Source organism: Eptatretus burgeri, chromosome 4 (assembly GCF_056783735.1).
Source record: "Eptatretus burgeri isolate ZD-2024b chromosome 4, Ebu_testis_v1, whole genome shotgun sequence".
NCBI lineage: Eukaryota > Metazoa > Chordata > Myxini > Myxiniformes > Myxinidae > Eptatretus > Eptatretus burgeri.
Genome location: NC_140964.1, coordinates 11,340,577 through 11,366,548, shown reverse-complemented (window position 1 = coordinate 11,366,548; position 25,972 = coordinate 11,340,577). Strand labels below are relative to the sequence as shown.

General features: G+C 43.6%; 1 protein-coding gene across 2 annotated transcripts in view; it reads right to left on the bottom strand.

Annotated features, from left to right (window-relative positions):
- Window positions 1-25,972, bottom strand: part of LOC147027477 (formin-like protein 3) — a 93,515-nt gene that overhangs the window by 18,451 nt on the left and 49,092 nt on the right. For both annotated transcript variants that reach the window (XM_085876938.1, XM_085876939.1), the window contains exons 5-19: window positions 22,631-22,704; window positions 20,684-20,761; window positions 17,952-18,095; window positions 15,037-15,142; window positions 14,730-14,806; window positions 14,530-14,623; window positions 13,042-13,116; window positions 10,130-10,240; window positions 9,223-9,372; window positions 4,672-4,773; window positions 2,148-2,241; window positions 1,592-2,038; window positions 1,347-1,471; window positions 1,051-1,253; window positions 454-691 (exon numbers count right to left, since the gene is read on the bottom strand). In XM_085876938.1, the coding sequence (XP_085733064.1) occupies window positions 454-691; window positions 1,051-1,253; window positions 1,347-1,471; window positions 1,592-2,038; window positions 2,148-2,241; window positions 4,672-4,773; window positions 9,223-9,372; window positions 10,130-10,240; window positions 13,042-13,116; window positions 14,530-14,623; window positions 14,730-14,806; window positions 15,037-15,142; window positions 17,952-18,095; window positions 20,684-20,761; window positions 22,631-22,704 (2,118 nt within the window). The remainder of the gene's footprint in view (window positions 1-453; window positions 692-1,050; window positions 1,254-1,346; window positions 1,472-1,591; window positions 2,039-2,147; window positions 2,242-4,671; window positions 4,774-9,222; window positions 9,373-10,129; window positions 10,241-13,041; window positions 13,117-14,529; window positions 14,624-14,729; window positions 14,807-15,036; window positions 15,143-17,951; window positions 18,096-20,683; window positions 20,762-22,630; window positions 22,705-25,972) is intronic.

Genomic DNA, 25,972 nt, shown 5'->3' with positions numbered 1-25,972 from the left:
TTTTCCAAATCGCCTGTAGAAAGGCGATGAGAGGCGAAAGCATGCTCGGTCATTCCACGTGTGCACTTCATCCTATTCGTACAACTTCGTCGCCGAGCGCAGGAAATGTCTCTGGAAGGTTTTCAAAGATGCAATTTGCTACCAAATATTGAAGAAAAAAAAATACTTGGTTTATCTCTCTCAAGTAACAATAACCGAAGAGAATGGTATGCGAGGAATCTGTGTGGAAGGAAAGGAATTCGAGAAAAGCAAGTTGTACCAGAGTGCACACTTTGAACGACAAGGTTTGAGATCAGCCAAACTGATTGCCAGCATTCTATTTTGTGCTTAAACATTGCACAACCATTTTGTTTTCGGGGAGAGGAGGGCTTGACACAACAAATCACGACACAGAAAACCAAGGGGGCCAGTCGCGTAAAACTGAAGTGTGCAGGGTCCGGGCAAACGGCTCACGGGAGTCAACCGCTGCATGGTGTCGGCAAAATTTCCCACGAATAGCAGCGTGGAAATGCGATGCGGGAGTCGTGGTATGGAGCCCAGATGCAAGGCGAAGCGCTCCTCTTCGGTGAGTTCCCCTTCCATGGTCTGACCTCGTTCCACGTGCCGCTGCAAAACTGCCAGCTCAGATTCACTCGGCAGGGAGCGTGACAGGCACTCGAGAAAATCCAAAGAAAGGTTATCCATCTGCATCCTGCAAAAGGCATCGAATCGCCGGTGTTAATAAATAATTGGGAGAGATCTCTCCAAAGGCATCACCGCAAAGAGGAAGTGAGCAAAGCATTCAAAAACTGAACATTTCCAACGGACAAATATCTGAGGTCAAGCAAGGCAACATCTCACGGATAGGCAAAGCCAAATGGTTTGTGTAATTAGACAACATCCAAAACCGAATGGAAAATTAAAAAAAAAAAAACAAGACAAAAACACCAAAGTTTAACAGTCATAAAACTACCATGAGAAGCTATTTGTTTGTGGTGTCCAGTGAAACATGATCGGGACGCAAAGGAGAGAAATGCAACGAGGAATGAAGCAGCTGCAGGGAGAAATAACCTCTTGATGGCAGCGACGATATCGTCAGCAGGCTGGCCTGCCCGCCGCAGCATGATGGCCATGTTCTTGGCACGATTGGGGTCGATCAAGGAGGCACGGGCTGGGCCTCGTGCCTTGCCGGAGGATTTATGGTCCTTTGACTCCCGAGGTGGAGCCTGTGCACGGGTCTTGAACATTTCCTCAAATTTGTCCATATCCAACTCCTGGCAAAGGAGCATGGTGACGTTTAGTTACTCGTGGACAATGGTGCACACTATTTAAATCATGAGTTTTGTTAGAAATTCAATAGGTTTGACCTTGAGAACAATTTCATCGTCGATGTCGTTGAAGACTGTGCCTTTGATCTGCGTTGAATTTAGCGTGACCCAGTTGAACACCTGCATCCTGGCTTTGGTCAAGATGGGTTTCTTCTTTTTGAGGTCTGTAGACACAGATGAGATACACTTCTCGGATCTTTCTAGACCTCCAAAGTTATTACTTTCACTCTTTTACACGAAAGAAAATCAAATCCATCGTTTCCAATTAAAGTGAAATACCTCACCTGGTGTGGAAGATATCTTGCTACCAGGAAATGGAGGTGGAGGTGGAGGTGGAGGTGGAGGTGGACTTCCAGTGCCAGGAAGAGGTGGAGGTGGTGGAGGTGAAGCTCCTGCAGTACCTGGTAGTGGGGGTGGAGGTGGAGGACTTCCAGTGCCAGGCAGAGGTGGAGGTGGTGGAGGTGAAGCTCCTCCACTACCTGGTAGTGGGGGTGGAGGGGGAATCCCGTTTGTGTCAGACCCAAGAGAGGGTGGTGTCACAGCAATGCCAGGACCACCTTGGATGTGGCTTAAAGGTGGAGGAGCAGGTATGTTGGAAGCCACTTGTTCAGCTGACGAGTTTTTGGTTAACTGAGTCATTAATGTCTGCCCTGGTGGAACTGGTGGTTTTATTAGACCAGAAGATAGTAAATTAGAAACAACTCCAGGTGCTGTTGCTGGATCCAGTTTCTCTGTAATGAGACAATGAGGAAGCAATAGTGATAAAATAAGTAATTAAAAATATATATTTGTACTTCGCAATTTTTTTTCCCAAATGATAATCAAGCTATACGTAGTTACCTGGTATCTGAGGATGTGTCCGTAATGACAATTTAGCCTCATCAAGCTCTTTTTCCAGCTTCTTGATGCAGGTTTCCGCTCCCTCATACATGTCCTGGTAGATGGTGAATGCAAATGCATAACAGGTACGCCCAGTCATTATTTTTCATGAGCAAGAGTCAATATAGCGAAAAATAATCATCGAACATAATCATTTATATTGTTGCGGATTCGCGCCCGCCGGCGTGCGGGCGGCCAGGTAACTCGAATCGCGGCACGTCGCCCACCGGACGGACAATCCCATCGTGACCCTCTCGGACTAACGCCGGGAACTAGTCACGGGTGGGCCTTTCGGCCTCACCACGATCGTGCCAATCGGCCCCCCGCGTGGGATAGGGTTGTTCGCCAAATTCGACCTACCTAAGTACCCACACGGAGGGTAGACCGGGCGATCGCACCTCGCCGCAGGTCGACTTCGGACACGGGTCACTTTAAGCGACCCGTTCCGTACTATCGGGATAACCGAGCGGTGTTATCGTCAACCTCGACGGTTCCGATTAATTATCGGGCATATTTAGCCCACGACCAACCCTTTACGTGAAGTAAGATGGAGATTCAATTAAAGAAAAGACGAAGCGAAACGGGAAAAACAGTTCAACATAAGGCACATTTATTCCGTGGCAAACGGAAAGCACACATATACAATCACAACAATTATGCACCAAAAGCAAATGTAAAAGTAACACGACAATTCTGCACAAAAAGCAAATGCAACAAAAGAGACACAATGCAGATCTACTACCGACTACGCGAGCACACGGCAACACTTACACAGTTTTACTTCACAGACGGCGCCGACAACACATATACTCCAAAGCAAAAGAAAAAGGAAGAGGCCACCCTCAACTACACGGGGGCAGACGGGCCTGGGGCCGAGACCGCGTCGAGCCTACCCGTCTGGTGATGAGCCGCAAAATGGCGGTGGCGCCCCGACTCCGCGGGCCTCGCTGGCACTGCCTGGAATGGGGTGGGAACGGGGCCCCCTTCTCACACTATCTCAGCGCGGGGGGGAAACAGGGGGGGGTTGTTGATGCTCGGGGGGGTGAGGATATCTGGCTGGCTTGGGTCCCGTGACGAGCGACGCCACTGCGACCTCGACCACGTTACCGGCCTCCCCTCTCCGCAGCTCCCCGACTCTGACACGAGCGCCGACCTCCACAAAGATTCTTGGCTTCTCCAGCCTCTCCGGACCCCGACAAACACTCTCTCGACTGATTTCGCCGCCGCCACAACTCTCCAACTCTTTCCTCTTCTCAACTCTTCAACTCTTCCCAACTGCGTCCAACTGCCTCGATTCGCTCCGCGCTCGGTGCTTTATAGTCCGACAGGAGAAATCGTATGCAGATTTTTGGATCAGGAATGGCTCGGGGGCGGAGCCACGCTCGCACATTGGACGAAGGAAAAGTTGGCGTGAATCATTCTTGATCCGCGAATCTGCATATAGCGATTATACTCCGACGCGCCTGGAGGCGGGGCCAAATCGCCCCACGCTCGCTGATAGGACGGAACAGAAGTGGGCGTGAATCATTCTTGATCCGATTTCTCGGAAAGGCTGGTGTTTTTGCACCCGCTGCTCGGTGCGCGCCCTGTACGAGTCCAGTATCGGTGCCCACAAGCGGCGCGGGAATGGCGGTGATGCGATGGTTGCGAGGGCGAGTTGTGACGGTAAAGGTCGTGGCTGTTAGCGTTGCCGTTGTTGTGAAGCGGCGTTGCGGTTGGTGGTTGGTGTGTGAAAGCGGTTGTGGAGAAGGTGGATGTTGTGAAGGCGGTTCTGGAGAAGGTGGCTGTGGTTGTCGAGATGCGGTTGGTGGTGGTTGTGGTGGTAGTAATGGCGGTTGGTCCAAAATAAAGATAGTAAAAGAAAAACGGCTATCTAAAAGGGTCGCAGCCCGAATGAATGACATTTATTCCCTCTAAACAACGGGTTTGGGCTAACTACACATATACTTACAGAGATATCTCACCTACGGGACCTGAATGGTGGTTTGCGAATTTCGTCAACCACAACAATATGAATTATAATTCACATGAGTGTTGATCTCGTTTGCCTTCAGATCACGAGGTGGAAAATTGGGATTTAGCCAGGGTCCTGGCACACTACGGTCTTGTGTTGCCAAACATCACTCGAGGATCTTCAGTTCTCAAGTGCTACGATATAACAGTCAGCTTGATGTCCCCTCTGGAATGACGGTGTATTCTACGATGCAACACTGCTTGTGAAGCACCAAGACAATTTGTATTCACATTGTATACCGTTGGGGGAAAAAAATAACCCAGACTTGACTACTCAAATGCACGTATGCTATACCTCCGAGCTATTGGGTTTAATTTCCAGAAAAACAAAAAATAGGATTGTACAGTAGCAATTGTCCTCATTCCCCTTCACCGAGTTAGTACGAGCCCAACAGTCGTGCACAATTTTCCTGGATATTTACAAGATGAACATCTGAAATTTCCTTCTGTTAACCGTTGGTTACTCCATTACCTTTAGGTTGCTGAGCTCACGGTTCGAAGAGGCGAGCTGCCTCTCCAGCTCAGCTACTCGTGCCAAGCTCTCCTCTTCCACACACTCCAACTGCTGGTTCACCTACTCGATGCACCACAGGAAGAACCAAAGTTAACAACTTGAAGGCATCTCAAACTGCAAAGCCCATCCAGGTCCGCTTTGTACTCAAACTAAACTTGATGAAACACAACAGCTAAAAAAAAGTAAAAAAATAATTCAGTTTAATTTATTAGTGTTATCCATATTTTCATAATTTAGGTTTGTTGAAAATTTAATGTCAAAAGCTCGAATGGAAGATGAAAAAAATATTAAAAAAAAAAAAAACACGGCAACGATTACAAAACTGAGCCGTCTCAAGCTGCGTGGTGGACTCGTTAATGAGGTCCATTTGTACTTCCTGTGACTTTGCCCACAGACATTTCGACCCAATTATTAATTAGTCTTTTCCGTAATAAACAAGAGTCTGCTGAAAATTTGATGACAAAAAAAAAAAAGTTATGGCCCAGCACGCGCACGGCCACGCACACGTCTCCCACAGCATGGCAGACCGGCTCATAAAGTAATGCAACACAAAGCTGAGCTCCTTTAACACGTCATAAACAAACTTTGCCAAAAAAAAAAACTAATGAGAAATAAGTGTCTCGAAATGCATCAGGGCTGGAAGATAAATGTGCCAATTTATTTTAAATACAACAATACAATATATTACAGGTTTAGGAGGTTAAATTGGTACAAAACTGGTTGAGTCGATCAGAGTATGAATAGCGTTTGGAAGAGTCTTTTTCACATAAATATTATAATTTATTTGTTTATAAAAGGAAAAAAAAGGCACATCTAACCAACGAGTGACTAGATGTACTCTGCTAATCAATCCATTATTGCAAGTTGCCTGATTGCATCTGAACGGGGTAAACGTCATAACCACAGCATGCACAACGCCGAATGACGCCTTATTTCAGAGCAATTGGGTCCAGATGGTGGATGTGGAGGTTTACAAATACTGCATTGTTACCTTGGCCACCGAAGGCGGAAGGAGGTCATGCTTTCAACTCCGTCGGTCTGTTTGTTTGTGTGCAGGATATCTCACAAAGTTGTTGACGGATCCGGATGAAATTTGGTGGACAAGTTGGGTGTGTGACGAGGACGAACTGATTAGATTTTGGTGAAGATTTGAATCCGGTTCTGGATACAAGAATTATTTAATTTTCAAAGTGATTCTTCACCATTGACAGAGAGGGCCAAAAATGATATACAACACGATATTTCAAAAATGTAATGGGCCTGATATGTTCTCGAGGATCAGGAATTGCGTGGCAGAGGTATGCGCTCTACCGAGTGTCCTTCCAATTATTCATGCAATTTTGAGTTGTATTCATTTTTGTAGTGCATGCGGTGTATATGCTCAATCGCCGGTTCGCACATCTACCGGGAGTAGAAAAATAATATAAACACAAACTATTCAGTCAATTCTGACAAAGTACAATTACCTTTCCATCGATTTACTTTTCCGAGAAACCTTATCAGTCTTAACAGGTAGCGACTATTGCGCTGTTAAAGGAATAAAAAAAATAAAATAATTAAAAAAAAAAAGATGAATAATTTCCACTTCAGAACAATTCACAATAACACCTTAAGCATTCCACACGATTGGAATCAAATTCCCTTACAACAGCCCGGTGGAACCGGGTTATCTGCTGGTCGAGTAAAATAAACAAGCAATAGTAGATCCGGTTTCAGGTAACATTTCACCAGCTTCCCAGTGAGCTTCCTCGGGTTATAATCAATTGGCCTGAGGAAACTTGCGAGGAAGCGGGCGAAATGTTGCCCAAGACCAAATCTGCTCTTGCTTGTTTATTTATTACCAGATTATCAGAGCAGATAGTCATTCTTTGGGTGGATGCACCTTAAAAAAAAAAAAAGTTTAATCCCAACTACTCCAATCTTATATATACATACATATATATTTTTTTATTTATTTATTTATATGTAGGCAGTGGACAAAAAAATGCAAACAACAATGTAAAGTCACTTAATAGGGTGTTAGGCCAACACAAGCAGACAGTATTGCCCGTAGGCGCCGTGGCATGGAGTCCAACAGTGTCTGTAATTCTACAGGAGGGATACGGCACCATTCTTCCACAAGAAAGTCAATCACTCAGACCTGTTTGATGGAGGTGGAAAACGCTGTCTTAAGCGTCATTCCAGAATATCCCATCAATGCTCGATTGGGTTCAGATCTGATGACTGAGAAGGCCATGACATGGATAACTTTAGTGTCATGCTCATCAAACCATTGGGCGACAACACGTGCTCTGCAGATAGGGGGCATTGTCATCCTGGAAGACATACATCCCTCCCGGCAGGAAAGAAATGTTGCAACATGGGGTGAAGATGATCACCCAGTACCATTAAGTAGCAGATTTGCATTCACCTTGCCTTCGAAAGGAATGAGTACACACAAACCATGACAGGAAAATGTACCCCACAACATTACAGAACCCTTCACTGTTGGAACCAAGCACTCAGGGTTGGAGAGTTCTTCAGGTTGGCACCACACGTGCAACCATCCATTTGTCGAGAACATGGTGAAGGTTGATTCTTCTGACCATGTCGCATTTCTCCAACGCTGTCATCCAATGTCTGTGTTCTTTGCACCAATGGACTCACAAACGTGCATTGCCAGGTGTGATGAGCGGTTTGCGACTGACATCCCGTTCCGAGTTCTCGGTGGACCGCTTTTGATGAAACCGGCCGCTCGCACCGCAGGTTGAAATTGTAATTTTATCTACAGTTGCTCGCCTGCTTTGCCTTGCACTTCAAATACAGAGACGGATATCACGATCCTGGAGTATGCGCTTCCGCTCACTGTTACCCTTCGCTGATGATGTCTTTCCCTCAGAGATGCATGCTGACATCACCTTGGACACCATTGCTCAGGAAACATCAGCAAGTTGAGCTGCCTTTGTCATTGAAGCTCCTGACAAACGCACCATAACAATCACCCCTCTTTCAAAGTCACTGAGGTCTCCTCTTGCAGCTATAGGCAACCAGGCATGTGCAGCATTTTATACATGACCCTAAGCATGCTGGGATGTACTACTTGCTCAATGAACACACGAGCCACACCTGTGTGGAAGCTGTTGCTTTCAATATACTTGGTGTCCCTCATTTACCCAGGTGTTTCCTTTTTTGTCCACTACATGAATGTATGTATGTATGTATGTATGTATGTATGTATGTATGTATGTATGTATGTATATATATATATATATATATATATATATATATATATATATATATATATATGCTATTGGCTGGCAGGATGGCCTAAAGGTATGCACACAGAGGTATGTATATATATATATATATATATATATATATATATATATATATATATATATATATATATATATATATATATATATATTACACATGGTGTACACAAATGAATGGTGAGATTTCATGACATTGCCATTAAGTGACTACTATAATCACTTCCAAGAAAGCATCACTGGAGCAATTAAAAGTGTTACGCCAGAGAGTCTTGACCGAGTATGGACAGAAATTGAATATGGATGTGTGCCGCATTGTTTATGGTGCACACATTGAAGCTATGTAATAACATTTTAAAAACCTTTTGAAATTGATGAAACCACAATGTCCAAAAACTCTTTGAGTTTGTGAATCAAATAAACAAAAGTACAATGAACATCGAGTGTATGTTTTTTTGAATCACCATCCATTTATGTGCAGTGTGTGTGTGTGTGTGTGTGTGTGTGTGTGTGTGTGTGTGTGTGTGTGTGTGTGTGTGTGTGTGTGTGTGTGTGTGTGTGTGTGTGTGTGTGTGTGTGTGTGTGTGTGTGTGTGTGTGTGTGTGTGTGTGTGTTACATAAACATATCCATTTCTAAACTCGAGCTAATTTCCGCAAATTTTTCTGTGCCACATTATTTTCAAATACAGAAGGTGAACGTCTCAATAAAAAGTTTCAATTTTTCATCAGATTGATGGAAAGAATAACAAATGATTGCACCAACACCGACAGCATGCACAGTGCAAACTAAACCCTGCTGCTCTCCCGGCCGAGGTCGTGCCACCACCGTTGGATGGTCAGGAGTAGGTTCAAATGAAGCACTGATGACGCTAAAGTCTAAATAACTATTTTGATCGGTGACCCAACTTGTTTATTATATTACCAACCACCGTGCTCGAAGGCAGAGTTCAACCTTAAAAAACGTTTCTGGCATAAAGGTGTCATCAGAAAGACAAAAGTTAGGTTTCAACTGCACAGCTACAACATGATCAATCAACTATGTAAAAAAAAAAAAAAAAAAAAAATAAAAAAAAAAAAGGAAAACATTTTTTGACTCAGCTCGGCATGTACACGACTCGACACATTGTACGAGGGCAAGTATATACAAACACAGCATTCAATTTAAACAACCGAACATGTCATCAGAGTTGGATTGGATTGACCAATGAAGGGAAAGAAGGATTACAGAGTTACAAAAGAAACCCTCTCTGCATCCTACCTGAGCCAGCTGATCTTGCAATTCGGATGTCCGCTCAAGCGCATCTGCCTTGGTCTCAGCATCCTCAAGCAAGTTCCCAACATCGAAAACATTCTCCAAGTATGCCTGGATTTGAACCAGGAGCGCATCGCTCTCTGTATCCTTCAGCCGCTGGGTAACAATCACAGCATCACGGTTGGTCAGCAGGCGAACGGTCCGTGGTCAAACTCCATGTCAACTCGTGTTCCCACAGACCCACATTCAGAACTTCAAACGGTAACAAATAAAATTTCTGTACTTTGTTGCTTAACAGCCATGAATGCAATGACCTGGTTGGAAGATTTGTCCTTTAGTTACGATGTCAACATCGTGCTATATTGATATCATAATCATCGTATGTATGCATAACCTGTCTGCTCGTTTGTGCATCATTACAGGGGACATGATGATGTCACTGATGGAGTATACCGTAGATCAGCACAGGAATTTATAGTATGGCAACAGCACCATTGTACGGCGGTCAATTCTTTTCAAAGGGTACTGTGCAATCTTCATTAATACTCCTCGGCAAATGCTCGCAGATGCAATCAGAAGAACGACATGCTCATCGATTCAGTCTCTTGATTGGGAACGATGAACCCAGATTTCTCCCAACGTATCCTTCCCAGTTCATATTGCAAGGATGTGCAAATGTCTATGTTGTTTAAAATATCGTTCAGGAAGGAGGTGATAGTTTAATTTTCCATATCCGGTGACTATCTAATGTTTACTATCAAACTCGAGAAACCATAGATAAAACAACACTGTATTTGGAATTTGAGAAGGAACCATGGAATCACAACGGGAATGCTCAAAACACGACAACAACCGGAATGCACTCTGCACTCAATGCAACCAGGGTATGAACTGATGAGACTTGGGACCTCACCTCGAGGTGTGCATCCAAGCCCAGGTGCGTGAATTCGTACTGCAGGTACACCCGGAAGTTCATGTCCTCCACGGAATGCACGACGATGTTGATGAATTGCATGCAAGCAACCTGGTGGCAGGTGAGGAGGACACATGAACCATCTGGCCCAGAACACCAACGAGGATGTTGAACACAGCGAGTGATTAACTAGTGCAAACATGCAATTTTTTTTATTTATCCCACACCACCGTGTATCGTGTTAAAAAGCTATCATTGTATCTTCCGTGAAATACAATGTTCAGATCTTGGGCGAATGGGGCCTTTGGCCGTAACATGTCACTGACTGAATTTGCAGTTCGCGGTGATAAACATTTTAAATCGAAGACAACTAAAATTTTCTTGGGTGCTCACTGTTGATGAAACCCCACTGGGGCTGCTACAGTGGTAATTGAGCAGGTAAGGACATGAAACCATGGTCGAACTCACACCTGATGCAAAAAGGAAAAGGGTGGTGGCTGCGTGTTGAGGATGCCAAACTGTTATCCCAGACGTTAGCGGTTTTCAATCCGGATGAAAGCAGCAACATTACCCTCGCTGAGCGAGAGGGTATTGCATTGGGTCTGTTTGTTTGTTTGTTTGTCTGTCTGTCCGCACAGAACTTTCGTGTTTTGCTGCGCAACCGCTTGTTGGATCGAGGCAAAGTTTTCACCATTTAGGCAACTACTCATGTAGAATGTTTTAATGATAATTATGACGTCATAGGTCATGTGGTGTGGCAGCCATGGTGGTAAAATAGAAAAACTTTTGACCTCTATCTCTGAAACCACACCAAGGAAAAAATTGAAACTTGGCACGTAGCAAGTACCCCTCATGGGGAATGCGTTTGATTTTTTTTTATGACATCATAATTTCATATGTAGAACACTACATCCGATCAGTATGAAAATTTGAGTGATCGAGGAATAAAATGGTCCACAGAAAAAAAAAAAATTGACATCATCGGTCACGTGAATTGGCAGCCATATTGTTTAAAAAAACAAAAACACCTTGAAAAATCTTCTTCTCTGAAGCTGCTGAACAGATTGAGGTGAAACTCTACAAGTATGACGGCCTTGGCATGTGGAACAAAAGGTTCACAGACATGATGTCATGGGACGCATGGATTGGCAGCCATATTGGATTCAATAAAAATATTAAATAATGTTCTCTGGAACCGCTTAATCGATCAAAAAGAAACTTCACAACGATGATCTAGTATTGGTGTTTGCATTTTAAATTTCAACTTGATCGGATACATGGTCCGGCAGCTCGAATTATTTATTTTTTTTTGATATGGGTTCTGTGTTTTGTTTTCTGAATAAGTTTCACTTGGCTGTGCCTGGATGGGTTTGAGGGTGGAGGAGTATCAGCTGAAATGTGAATCCTATCCAGGGCTCCCCCTGATGACTTCATCTTTGCTTTTTGCTTATTCAGGTTCCTTCTGATTACTCTAATGCAGGAAGGACTTGTACCTATTTGGTTTTCCACTTGATTTGAAATTAATTTATTTTAATCCCATTCTAAATTCAATTGGATGGTCATAAACGTCACGGGTCAGGGTCAGGTGTCCAATCAAAGAGGGACGCCTTGGTTCCCGGTCATCACTGCCAGCAGTTATAAAGTGAGAGTTCTAATTACGTCTCATTAATTACGTAACACACCGGTACACAAACACCACACAAAACAAGTCCTGGCAAGGGTGTGCAATCTCCGATTGCTCTTTTCTTGTTAAATATTTTGATTCTAAGGCTTCAACAAACAAAGTCTCCGGAAAATTACTGTCACTCTTGGATTATTAGTAAAAACCTGGACTCAATTACGACCTTAAAGGAAGAGGGTAACTCGGGGCAACTTGGAATTGGCATTACAATGCTATCTACGAAAAGGCAGTATCGGCTAAAAGGCGTATAATAGAGAACAATTTGGCCAACGTACTCATCGAAAGGACAGTTTCCTTTGAACTATACAATCTGTTGTTGGTCTACAAAAACAGCAATGTACACAAGAAAGCACGAGCAATGATGACGAACATTATCCTCCAAGATGCATCACACCCTGCTGATATTGCACTCACACACGGTTTCAATAGAATCAGATTCCAGGTCGAGACAGCTCACAAGTAAGCAACCATAACTTTCTACAAGAAAGCAAATTTCAAGCAGGGGGATTTCAACGTCGGGTTTTTAAGTCGGAGATGAGAGGGCATGAGATCACTCTCAATCAAAGAGCGACGTCGTCGAGGATGGTTTTTCGACTTGACCGACATAAAGATCGAGTTAAACATTGGCATTGTTTGCCCTTGTATTGTGAAAGACGGAAGACATAAAATGTATTTCGAGTCAAAGTCTGACAGGACGGGATGGGACAGACCGACATCTGATGTAATGTCAAAAACCAGGGTGTTTCATCGACCCAGCATTCAGGTTTGTATGTTTTTTTTTTTTTTCAAACATGTCAGGCTCATCGGTATGCACATCAGATATTGGATATGGACATTCGGAAACATCACTTAACTTTAACATGAATTGCAAAGACAGTCGAAAAATCGTCAAATCGATTGGGTATAGAATTTGGACCAAGGAATCATTTCAGCATCGTGGGCCAAGTGCTCAGATGGGAATCTGAAAACAGAGAAATTGTCTAAAAAAAATGAGTATTACTATTCTACAGCATTATTCGCCCACCAGGTGGGGCTGCTGACATGGCAATTCATTGCAATTACGAATCAGTTTCTCCCTCCCCCCCACCCCAAAGAAAAATAAAAATAAAAATTTTAAAAGGACAATTGGCCACCCACAAACAAAGAAACAAACAAACAAATAAATAAAGTATTTTCAGATACCATCAAAATGACAGAGTTCATGACTCAAAAGCAATACAAGGAAACTCACTGAGAAATCAATGTTGCTGTCATCGTTTTGGAAATATTCCATGAGGCGCTCGAAGCGGAAATTCTCGCCACACACCTGCGGAGACGACAATTCAGCAGAAGATTTCATCTCAGATCGGTATCGTAGCGCATAGTAAACTTATGGCTCCACAGGTAGATTTGCATTTCCCATGAAGCAAAAACATGTAGCATTACATGCAAATACCTCCACCACGTAATGTCTGATCCATGAGAACATATCGGGCCTGATCAATACATTTTTGAAATATCATGCTATATAGTAGTGTCTCGTTTTTGACTCCATCTCTCAACGGTGAAGAATCACTTTAAAAACATTAAACAATTCTCGTATCCCGATACGGATTCGGATCTTCACCAAAATCAAATCAGTTCGTCCTTGCCACACCACACCCAACATGTCCATCAAGTTTCATTCGAATCCGTCCACAACTTTTTGACATATCATGTTACATATCATTTTTAGCCCTATCTCACAATGGTGAAGAATCACTTTAAAAATTATCGTCGTCGAATCCGGATCAGGATCTTCACCAAAATCTATTCAGTTCATCCTTGTCACACATCCAACCTGTCCACAACTTTTTGAGATATCCTGCACACAAACAGACAGAAAGCGATGAAAACATAACCTCCTTCACCTTCGGAGGCAGGGTTAATAACCAGAGTTGGTGTCAAAGCCACCCAATGCTCGCCTGTTTATACATTTATCGTTTTTAAAAGACGAGTCTCATAATATTTTTTATAAAGCATTGCAGTGAAGTCTGATCCAAATAATTTTAGAGCAATATATGTATTTGTATATTGTAATCAGTAAACTAGTACACCTATTAAATGAATGGCAAACATCTAGTATAAACAGGCGAGCATTGGGTGGCTTTGACACCATTTTAGGTTGAAATAAAAAAAAATTTTTTTTAATTATTTGTTAATTTCAACTTCACTACACCAATAGTATACCCCAAAGGAACCTCCTTGCCAAATATCAGCATTCTAGTACACATATTAAATGAATGGCAAGCTTCTAAAAACTATAATGTTGATGTGCTTCAAAAAAGTTAAGTTCAAAACAGGTCAAAAATTTAAAACATTTGAAATGATTTTTTAATTTCAACTTCACTACATCAATAATATACCCCAAAGGAACCTCCATGCCAAATATCAGCATCCTAGTCCACATATTAAATGAAAGGCAAACTTCTAAAAAATAACTTGCACCAAAAACTTTAAGATTTTCACGTTCACGCCGGGGGTATTGCTATAGCTCTCTGTTCTTCGAACAGGCGAGCTAAAAATGAGATGACAGCGTCAGAAAAGGAATCAAGCATACCACCATGCGAGGACGAAGATGATGATGAAGATGAAGATGAAGAAAACGAAAAAAAAAATGCTGCTCAAATTACCCACAAATACAGTCTCAGAGATTCCTCAATTCCTTATGAGCAGCCATGGCTCAAAGAGCAAGAATTACCACTTTGAAGTTGTCAAACGCAGCCAGGATTTTCTCGTGTCCTCCGACCACAAGGCACACTGCAGCGAGGAGCTCCAGAACCAGCGCCTTAGTCCTGCCAATGCCAGTCAAGGTACCTTAATCCACAACCCCAACCTCCAAACCAGGAAAACAATTAATCCTAGATTCTGCATGTGAAAAACGTAGTGCGTGTAACTCACCGCGCGTTGCGGTTGTTCAAGCTTAGTGTAATCTCATTAACACAGCTTGGATGTGCCATCACCATATTGAATCCATACTGCAAACGGAGAGATTCTCAATCACTGGTGCATTACAGCCCCCCCCCCCCAAGCTTAGCCCAACCCTTGACTCATGACAAAACAACTTTAACATGGGGAGTGTGTTCATTTGATCATGCTTCACCTTTCTAAAACAAATGCTCTACAGAAATGGTAAATGTGTATACTACAATATTTATTACAATGACATCTCAAAAGAAAAGCTGCACCGAATCGAGTGGGCGCTTACCTGATAGTTCATGATGGCTCTGAGGCACATGATGCACACATGAACATCATCCGTGTTGTTCATCTTGTTCCCTCGAGTTGTCCGCCGGCGTGATATGGTGCCATGGCTAGGTGAGCGAGACACAAGGTGACATCCATCAGAACAAGGTCTGAAGGATTCCGTTTATTTATATCTTTATCCTCAGCGTGCTGCAGGGTCAAGTAAAAAGCATCAAAACAGGCCAACGGACATCGACTGAAAGGAGGAACCATCGATGGATGCTCATCTACATTGACCCCCAAAAAAGGTCAGAGGCAAGGATAAAACATTGGGATCAAGGTTTTAGCTTTACATATAAATACATCATCGAAGAGAGTTGTAATGGATTAATTATATAAATTATAAAAAAATTACATTAATTATAAAAAAAATAATAATTAATCATTGATATTGCTTTCATTTAATCCTTTATTCGTCGACATAATCGAGGCTCGTGGAAGAGAGCTCGCACACTGAACGGATCAGGATGCAACAGAGAAAAACAGGACTCAAACACACGCACGCATGGGGAAGGAAACTCCAAGGAGGAAAAAAAACTGGAAAATTAGGAGGAGGGATTTTGGTTGGGGTTAACGAGGGTAGAAAAGGTCATGCTTTTGGATTTGGGACGATCTGAGATGGTGGTGAACAGCTGCCTTGAACACCTGGATGGAAGAATGGGGTATAAGAGAATGTGGAAGTCGATTCCATCGGTGGGGAAAAAAAACAAAGAGGATCGAATGAGTGTCGATCATATTAAAATCCTGGATTTAGGTAGTTACACCAGAAGAGAGCCGATGGTGGACCGTGTTTGCCATGCACAAACCTGTGGGGGGGACAAAGCACAGAAAGAAAGGAGGCGGTAGAAAACAGAGGGACCACCGACCTGTCTGCGATGGGAAAATGATAGACCTGTCGACTCAGCTTCAGCACAGAAGATTCCAATAACATTGAAGGCTTTTGTTTCCACGGCGTCAAGTTAAGCAAGATGTGAGGCAGGGGAGCCATGCCAGAGGGGAGAGCAGTACTCCATCAAGCTGCAGATGAAGGCCTTGGAGGAGGATAGGACTTCAGGTGTGCCAAGGAAGGATTTTGTATGACGGAGGATGCCCAGTCAGCGGCTGGCTTTGGAGGCCAATTCTGAAGTGTGGTTTGCTCAAGAAAGATAATGGCTGATAGTAAGACGCAGGAGTTTGAATGATTGAACTTCCTCAAAAGGTTTAAGAAAGTAGATGGGAGGGGGGGGGGGTTGCCAGACAATTCCTTTCGGAGAGAGACAGTGAGAGTGTGAGATTTGTCAGGATTGAAAGGCATATTCAAATTGTTTGACCAGCCAGCTTGTGATTCCATCGAGGTCTGAAGAGAGGGAAGAGGCTGGAGCCTGTCTGAACGGTGAGGGATGTCACAGCACAGGGTCAAGTCATCAGCAAAGAGATGAAGGGGATTTTCCAGGGAGTCACAGAGATCATTGATGAAGATCAGGAATGGGACTGGGGCCAGAACACTACCTTGGGGCACTTCTACCTTGACAGGGAGAAGAGATGAAATAATTCCGTTGAGTGCCACACTTTGGCTACGAGAGTAGAGGAAGTCAACCAGCCATATGTGAAATTGGCCTTGGATCCCATAGGGAGACAGTTTGGAGAGTAAGGCAGGATGCCACGAGATATGTCTAGAGAGATGGCCTTGAATTCATGTCTGACATTGATGGCCTCCACCATTGTTGGGAGAGTAGAAGCAACACATCCAAGGTGGAATGAGAGTCTGAATCCAAATTAATGATCTGAGACGAGGTTGTTGGAGAAAATGAAGGATTTCATATCAACTGTTTTTGACGGATTCCATGACCTTGCTGGTGATTGGAAGTAAGCCGATACGTCGTAGTTGAGGTCATCAGTTTTTGCAGATTTTTTTATGTGGTGCTGCGACGTTGACAGATTTCCAAGCAGATGGAAGATGACCTAGCGCAAATGATAGGGTGAAATGGGCAGACAAAGGAAGTGCATGACCCAGTAGGGTAGGAGTTTAGGACAAGTGAGCTGATGCCATCCAGTCCAGTGGTAGTCGAGGGTTGAAAGAGCTTCCTCCATCTTCTCGGGTGCAAATGATATAGAGTCCAGGAGCAGTTTAGTATGACAGGGAAGGATGGGTACCGAGAGTGAGGGATTGGGGACACAAGATTTGGAAGCAAACACAGAATTGAGGGATTCAGCTTTCTCACGAGCGGAGTCGGCTGTGGTGCCATTTGAAATGAAGGAAGGGATGGAAGGGGAGCATACACCAGAGACAGACTTAACAAGGCACCACCAGGTTTTAATGGAGGGAGACAAGTTTGAGAGTTCATCCTTGAGGTTGGACAGATGTTGTTTTCTGGCTCCATTGAGAGTGCACCGAGATTGCCTCCGGTCGGATCTGCTTTCCAGAAAAAGAAGGCAAGTTGTTTCAGAGCAACTGCTTCACCACAGCATTCAGTGAGCAATGGGCATGATAAAGGGTAGGATAATTGAAGATAAGATGGGATGGGATGAATCTGTAGATATAAGAGAGCAAGTTTCAATGAAAGAATTCCCATTCTGAGTTAACATCAGGGGCAGTAGATATGGGAAACGAGTCCTGAAGAGAGAGAGAGAGAGAGAGACGGCTGCTTGCAATCCCTGCCAATCTGCTCGAGTGAAATTCCAAACTTTCCGACATTGAAGTGCAGCCCTCTGATAAGAGCAAAAGAGATGTTGACTTTCACAAGCACATGATCAGATGAACCAATTGTAGTGAAAGTTAGTCACGTTTAAAGTGTTAATCCCGAAGTCGCTGCTCACATACACCAGTATATACAATTAATTTTACCGATGCCAGACTTCTCATAAAAAACCCCTCCCCTTCTGAGAAGCTTGTTTTACCGGAGGATGTTCTTGGCAGCTCGAGAGACCGTGATGGCGGCAGCATTGAGTGTGCCACCGACTTTCTCCAGTTCTTCGCAAGAGCTCTCTGTAGCTGCAGCCCCCGTGGCTCCGACGACTTCATCACACACGTCGTTGTCGTAACTGCAGGGCCATGGTGAAGAGTAACTGTGACCTTTACTCATGAACTTCTTGTTTGTGTTACGTGGTTTATGAAACATCAAAATCACATCTCTTCCTTGCATTGTTCATGCGACTTCTTCTGAAACTTTCCTTTGTTCATCAAATTTTGCAAAAAAAAAAATGCACCAATAAATCAAGACAGCCATATTCCACCAATTACACACAAAACCCCATTCATGATTTCCAACACCAAGTACCGAAGACTGGGACGATCTGTTGGATGGATATTAAAAAAAAAAGAGCAATCAGAGATTGTGGACCCTCACCAGGACTGGTTTTGTGTGGTGTGTTGTGTGGTGTGTTACATAATTAAGAGACATAACTAGAACTGCCACTTCATAACTGCTGGCAGTGATGACCGGGTACCAATATATCCCGCTTTCATGCAACCCGGCTTTGATCAGACACCTGACCCTGATCGATGATGCTCATTATTATTCAATTTAATTTAGAATTGGATTAAAATAAATTCAATGCAAATCAAATGGAAGACCAAATAGGTACAGTCCTGCATTGGAGTCATCAGAAGGAGCCCTGGATAGGATTCACATTTCAGCTGATACTCCTCCACCCTCAAACCCATCCAGGCACAGCCAAGTGAGCCTTATTCAAAATAAATAAATAAGCCCACATCAAAAAATTAAATAATTCTGGCTGCCAGACCATGTGTCCAATCAGGTTGAAATGTAAAACATGTATTCCCCATCACTACTAGATCATAATTTTGAAGTTTCACGTCAATTAAGCGGTTGCAGAGAATTCATATTTTTCTTAAATCCAATATGGCTACCAAACCAAGTGACCTATGACATCTTGTGTGTGAACCTTTTGTTCCTCATGGATGGCCGATCAACTGTGTAAAGTTTCGCCTCGATCTATTCAGCCATTTCAGAGAAGATTTTTGAGGGTTTAAAAAAAATAAAAATAAAAAATAAAAATGGCTGTCAAATCGCATGTCTGATGACATCATCAAAAACATTTTGTGGACCATTTTATCCCGAGATGACCCTCAAATTTTCATACTGATCGGATGTAGCGTTCTACATATGCAATTATGATGTCATAAAAAAAATCACATTCCCCATGAGTACTTGCTATGTGCCGAGGTAGAGATACAGAGGTCCAAAGTTTTTCCATCATAGCTGCCACAATACATGACCTATGACATCATAATTATCATTTAAACATTCTAAATGAGTAGTCGCACCAACGATGAAAATTTCGTCTCAATCCAGCAAGTGGTTGTGGCAAAAAAATCCACCAAAAGTTCTGTGCGGACAAACAAACAGACAAACAGACCCAAATGCAATACCCTCTCCTTCGGCGAAGGTAACTAGAACGGCACTCGGTGGAGTGCGTGCATGGGCCAGGCTGAACAGTTTACATATTGTAACCCACCAATATGCCGGATCTACATCAGGACCTTCACCAAAATCTCATCAGCTTGCTCTCTTTACCTACACAACTCATCCACAACTTTTTGAGATGTCATGCTATTCCAGTTTTTGGAATCACTAAAAATTTTTAAAATAACCTTGGTATCCGCATCTGGATTCGCATCTTCACCAAAATCGAACCAATTCGTCCTCGTCACACACCCAACCTGTGCATCAAATTTCGACCAAATCCATTGACAACGTTTTGAGATAGTCTTCTCACAGACAGACGGCAGACAGACAGGAGTGAAAACATTAGCTCCATCCACCTTCGGTGGCAGAGGTAATGAGGATGGTAGCAAAATGGCAAGGACACTGGGTTGGTTCCCGGAGGTTGTGGATTCAAATCAAGACAAATTCAAAAATACTGTATCTGGTCATGTCACTTTAGGATTGTCAATACTTACAACAACCAAAACCCAAATGGCTCACTAGTGACCTTCAAGTGGGGGCAATATCCCTTCTCATCTATAGATGTACAGTAAACAGTCTGATCTGCAGTAAACCATGCTGCGGAGGTTAAAAAACAAACAAACCAAAAAAAAAACATTCACTTCAATTTGTCCAGCGTTTGCCATCTTTTCGAGTCGTGCCTTATCAATTGATTTTAATGTCGTCTGTTCTTTTTGCAATTCAGAGCCAGCTGTACACCATTAAGCTGTGGTACCAGATAACCTTCTACCCTTCCGTCCGTGAGGTCGATAAGAATAAATTCATGTGTGCGAGCACTTCCCTGGGTAGCAATTTTGTCTCCTAGTGGCAGTCGGCAATGCTGACCAGAAATTATATCCATCTCATTGTACGGCTAGTGACAAAGCAGACGAGGTAATCAGGCAGCAATAATGAGGACCATAAAGGCTCCAAACTGTGGCATGAACATGGCAGGAGTGAGAGAGATAAAACCAACGAACACAGTGCCAGCAGGATTTCTGCCAGACTGCCCAGATGTGCATTAACAAAAAAAAAAAAAAAAAAAAAAAAAAAGTGAGCAACAAAAGAAGAGAGAAGGATGCTAAAGAAGGAGGGGGGGGGATGGAATAAATAAATAAATAAATAAATAATCATAATCTGCAATGTGGATGAAAGTTGAAAGGCTGGAGGTGGTGAACTTACAGGGCTTGTGCATGACACAGATAATCCACCAACACGTCCAGTCCCCGATTGTTCTCGTCGAGGAATTCTTGAAGCCAGCTGAGGACACGCGTCATCACGGGGGCACACGCAAGATGCTTCCTTACAATGAGCTACGATAGATTGTGTATTTGTGACAAACAATTGAGGCCAACAACAAGATGTGATTGCAAACTAATAAAATTATAATGGGCTGGCCTGTTATCTGAAGAATTGCACCCAGGTTCCATTCCCGTACACTATATGTATTTATCCATTATTACCTCCACCACCAAAGGTGGGAGGAGGTTACATTTTCACCCATCTCTGTTTGTGACGACAAAATTAAAAAATTTTCATCACACGTCGGTCTTTCACAACATCACATGTTTGTTTGTGAGTGCGAGAACTCGTGAACGCCTTCGGCTCTCTTCGTCAAACTTTACCAGAGGATTCCAAAGAACAAAAGTGAGGCTGTCAATGTTTTTTGACGATGTATGTCAAAGGTCAAGGTGACAGTGACGTCACTTGTATGATTTTCATCATACCCGTCAGGCTACCACCTGACGCCTTCTTGTTTGTCTGTCTGTCTGTGTCTGTCAACCACCTACAGGTCAATTTCAAACCGATCCTCACGAAGCTTCACCACCTGGTAGAGTTCATCAGAAGCAAGAAAGCTATTGAGGTCATAAGGTCAAAAGGTCAACATAGGCCAAAGTCAACAACTTCGTCAAATTTCTAAAATCCTCATTTTTCATCAGATCGACTTGAAGTTTGAACAGGATTTGCATCTCAGGTCACTGAATTCAACAAACAAGTATTTCTGAGGTCAACATCTCAGGTGGCATTTCTAAAATCCTCAATTTTCATCACATTTACTTGACATTTGAAGAGGATTTGTTTTGCATTTCCATCCATCCATCCATCCATTGGGACCATACTCTGTGCAGAGCGTTGATTCTGCCTAAAAACAGTCTCCTTGGCTATTGAACACGATCCTGGACGGGTCGCCACTCCGACACAGGATACCAGCAAGCTGGCACTCATTACGCCGACCTCGGAAGGATGACAGGCAGAGTCAACCCCACCTGGTATTAATTCAACAGCCGAGTGGGATTTGAACTCAGGATCCTCACATCCCAAGCTCACCACTTCATCATTAAGCCAACACCAGGCAATATTTGCATATCAGATCACCGAATTCAACAAACGAGTATTTTCGAGGTCTTTAGGTCAAAAGGTCAACATCGGCAAAGTTTCTAAAATCGTCAATTTTCATCCGATTGACTTGAAATTTGAACAGGGTTTGCATATCAGGTTATTGAATTCAACCACCCATTATTTTCGAGTTCAACAGCGGCTAAAGGTCAACAACTTTGGTGGTATTTCTAAAATAAATGAGATTCTAAAATAAAAAATAGAGATCCTGGATACAGCTACAACAGCATCTACAGGCATCGTCAATCATCCCAAAATGTACAAAAGGATGAAAAATATAGATTGCTCAAATCCCTCACGAGTTTCGAGTAAACAGTGTGTTCTCTCGGTGCAGGACAGCCAGCGAGGATGATATTAGCACAATGCAATGGGACCGATAGATCATACAGGTAATTATTCTGCAAAAACCTTCCATCACCCGCTTCCAACTGCCCTGCTGTCCCCCAGTCGGACCATCTGCGACGAACAACCCCCAGAAAAGCCTCATCGGTGTTCCCACCTGAACATTTCCCTCGTGATGCCGTAACAGCCAGTGATAATCCCATTCATCATCTCCTTATTGTTCATATTAAAAAAAAAACCCATAAATGGATGTATCTTAATGCCCGTACCCCATATGTGTTGTATGTACAAGACGACGCATCAGCCTTCAGCACGGAATAAAATAAATCAATAATTCAATGTTTTTGGATTTTTTAAACCTATTGTAGTGGCCGATGCTCTTATTCTTACCCGATGTGGTTGGTACGAAGAGAGATTTCGATTTCTCGAAGTATGCGGGTAGATTCTTGCACACGTCTTCTCAGCTGTTAAGGGAATCGCCAAAGCTTAGTCGGGTCTCCTTTTCAATACGGTAAGAAACAAACACAACCCCTCAACCTTACCGCAGAAATCAATCAGTCAGTCACAAAACCACGGTCTGTATAGTGGTGTCGGTTCTGCCGAAACAGTGCTGTGTGGATGTGAAAACGGGTGTAAAATAGACGATTTATACCATGAATACATGCTCAGCACAAGTGTGTGGTTTCCGTGTAAAACGATAGAGTTTGTGTCGAAGGAGCCGATAACCGTGACCACCTCCCCACCGTGACGCGTCACCAAGCTTCTCAATTCCCCCTCATCAGGTCTTGGTATAATTCCCTCCCTAACCGGTTTTTGTTTTGCCTTTAATAGCCGCTTCCACCAACTACACAAGCACCAGCAAATAATCCCTTGAGAACGGCAAAAGCAACGCCGACGACCGTGTATGAAGGTAACACCTTCAGCTGTACTGCTAGCCACCATACCCACCCGAAACCACAAGCAACCGCAGGTGTGCCGCAGGCTCTGAAAGGCCGGGTGGAGGGCCAATCGGCGCATGGCAAGAAGAGCTGAGGGGCAGGGACAGACACGGGCAGTCAGCACCCAGCCGTTAAATGAGTTGGTTCAGGGAGATCAGCAGGGATGGCACCAAGTGGAGAGCAGCTCAGAGCGCAGAATAGTTGGGTGCGAGACATCCCGTGGAGTCTGGCGGGTATGCGTGGCAGACCTTCCAAAGACTCTCGCTCATTGTTAATCTCGGAGCTCCGATACGTTACAAGGTCAGGGAGCCAATGGGGCCATTTTCGAGCCCAGGGCGACTGCTGTGCGCCAATAAGGAAACTTGAAAACGCCAACAGCATCCTTTGATCTGACTTTTAGCTCCTCCCTCGCTTGGGGGCTCATAAAAGGAGCAAATTTGGAGACTCGAGAGACATTGCCAGACTTCGGCAGATGGCACAAGAAGCAAACTTCAACAAACTGGGCAAGCTTCAGCACAAAGAGGCAATGCGGCCGAGCGAGGAATTCGAGCGAAGCGAGTGACTACTAGTACAGATCGAGACCCTTCCCATTTCATCGATGCTCAGTCCGGATGCATCCAGCAGCCAACATTTACACATACAGATTCTTACACAACTCCATTAGGGTCTCTCTCTCTCATGCATCATTCTCTCGTCCACTGTTTACGCACAAAGAGCAATCGGCAGGGGCAAGTCCTGAACTACTGTTCTTTTCAGAGTGAAACAACCATTCCATTCAGTGAATCTTACTGACTTGCACCTCACATCGTCCTCTTACACCATGCCGCATGACACGCTGCACTACACTTGCACCTTTCACTCCCACACCATGGACACCTTCAGTTTTCCTCCCTCCTTCCCCCTTCCTAAGCGTTTGGGTTGCACAGGTCCGCCGATTGCGCCAGGTATTGAGAGGTCGCTAATCCTCAACTGCATCTTATCTCTGTGGGCTATCTTTAATTTTCCTTGGGTGTATGTGTGTATGTGTGTGTGTGATGGTACTTGGCATGTACAGTGTAATTTAAGACTGTCTAAGTTTATTCGGGGTAGATCTGCACTGTCTTCTTTTGTGAATATTGCATTTCTTTTGCCACACCCACAAATTCCTTGCTTTCCCTTGCTGTACATCTTGTGAATAAATCCCATACTGTGCAACACATAACTTTCCTCGCTTTGTCAGAATAAATGTCCCTGTTATAAATGAACCCAGCTCGATTATAAATGAACCCACTAGAAATCGAAGTGTCAACATCACAGTCATACCGAAGAAAGAAAAAAATAATAATAAACCAATGTCACCCCAGGGTGACCCGTATCTTGTCAAAAGGTGACCACGTGTGACTTCTTTAAGGTCACACTGAGGTGAACAGAGCTACTATCCACCAGGAGCGACTCCTTGAGGAATATCAGCCTACGAGAGATTCCGATGAGAATTGTTCTCCAGAGTAACCATAAAAAATATGCTTCTGCATCATAACGTCACCAAATGACGTCATAATGTCTCAAGCTTGACATATTTAGAAAGCACTCATCGAGGTGTTCAATTTGAGGTACTACACGATATGGTTCCTAAAACTTGAAAATTTGACCTTGGGGTCAAATATGTTTGACCTTAGGCGCTAATCATGAAGGTCAAGGCCAATCGCCACCAAAAATTAATCAGCTGAGCGCCAGACCATGAACTATATTCCCATGAAGTTTGAAGACGATCCGATCAAAATTACTCAAAAAATAAGGGTTTCGTCGACTCCCCTGATTTGCGACAAAGTGACCTTGACCTTTGACCTTGACCTTCAAAATTTTGTGCGCTGAAAGGGACCTATATAGGCCTCTGATGTGCGAAGTTACAAAAATTTCCGATGATAACTGTGCTCTGCAGAATTTTTTATACGTGATTACAGACAAACAAAAAAAAACAAAACATACAAGCTGACTAACATATCTTGCCAAAACGAAACAGGGAGTCTGGAACACTGACGCTAACCATTACCTCGACGCGTTTCGACTTATGAGTACCTTACAAGTAACGTGTGTCAACGTGTGTCAACGATCGCGTAACGTGCCGACAACTTATGGCCAGCGTATGCGGAACGTGTGTCATACGCCGAGTACGTCGAGAAATTTTCAACATGCTGAAAATTTCTCGACGTACGACGACGTATGCCAGAAAACAACGACATATGCCAGCGTACTACGATGTATGCCAGCGTGCTCTTAACGTATACAAAACTTACCCATAACGTATTCGACGTGTGCCAGCTTGGTTCGGCAAATTTTTTATACGTCGGCATACGCTGGCTAAAACGTCAAGGTGTGACAGCGGCTTCACACTTCAATGTCTAGTGCGGTTATGATTTGGATCGTCGAGCGGCAGCCTTTTAATAGGCTACACCACGTGATCGTCGGCGATACGCTGCCGCGCGCTATGCATAAGTTAGACTATCGTTGGGCATAGGTTGTGAACGCCGAAAACATGCTCAGCATTCGTTGGTACAAGTTATCCATATGTGATTAAAACGTTCTGTGTATGTTACTAATACGTTATGCATACGTCCAACACGTTATCATACGCCCAAAACTTAAAAAAACATCAATAGTTCAGCGTACGCCAGCGTTTTACATACATTTTGAGACCTTGCCATACGCTGGCTAAAACGTCAAGGTGTGACAGGGCCTTTAGCATAGCCAGGAAGTTATACCCGAAAAATCTGATTATGAGCTGGTGTGTACTTGGCAGCTCCGCTCGGCTGCACCT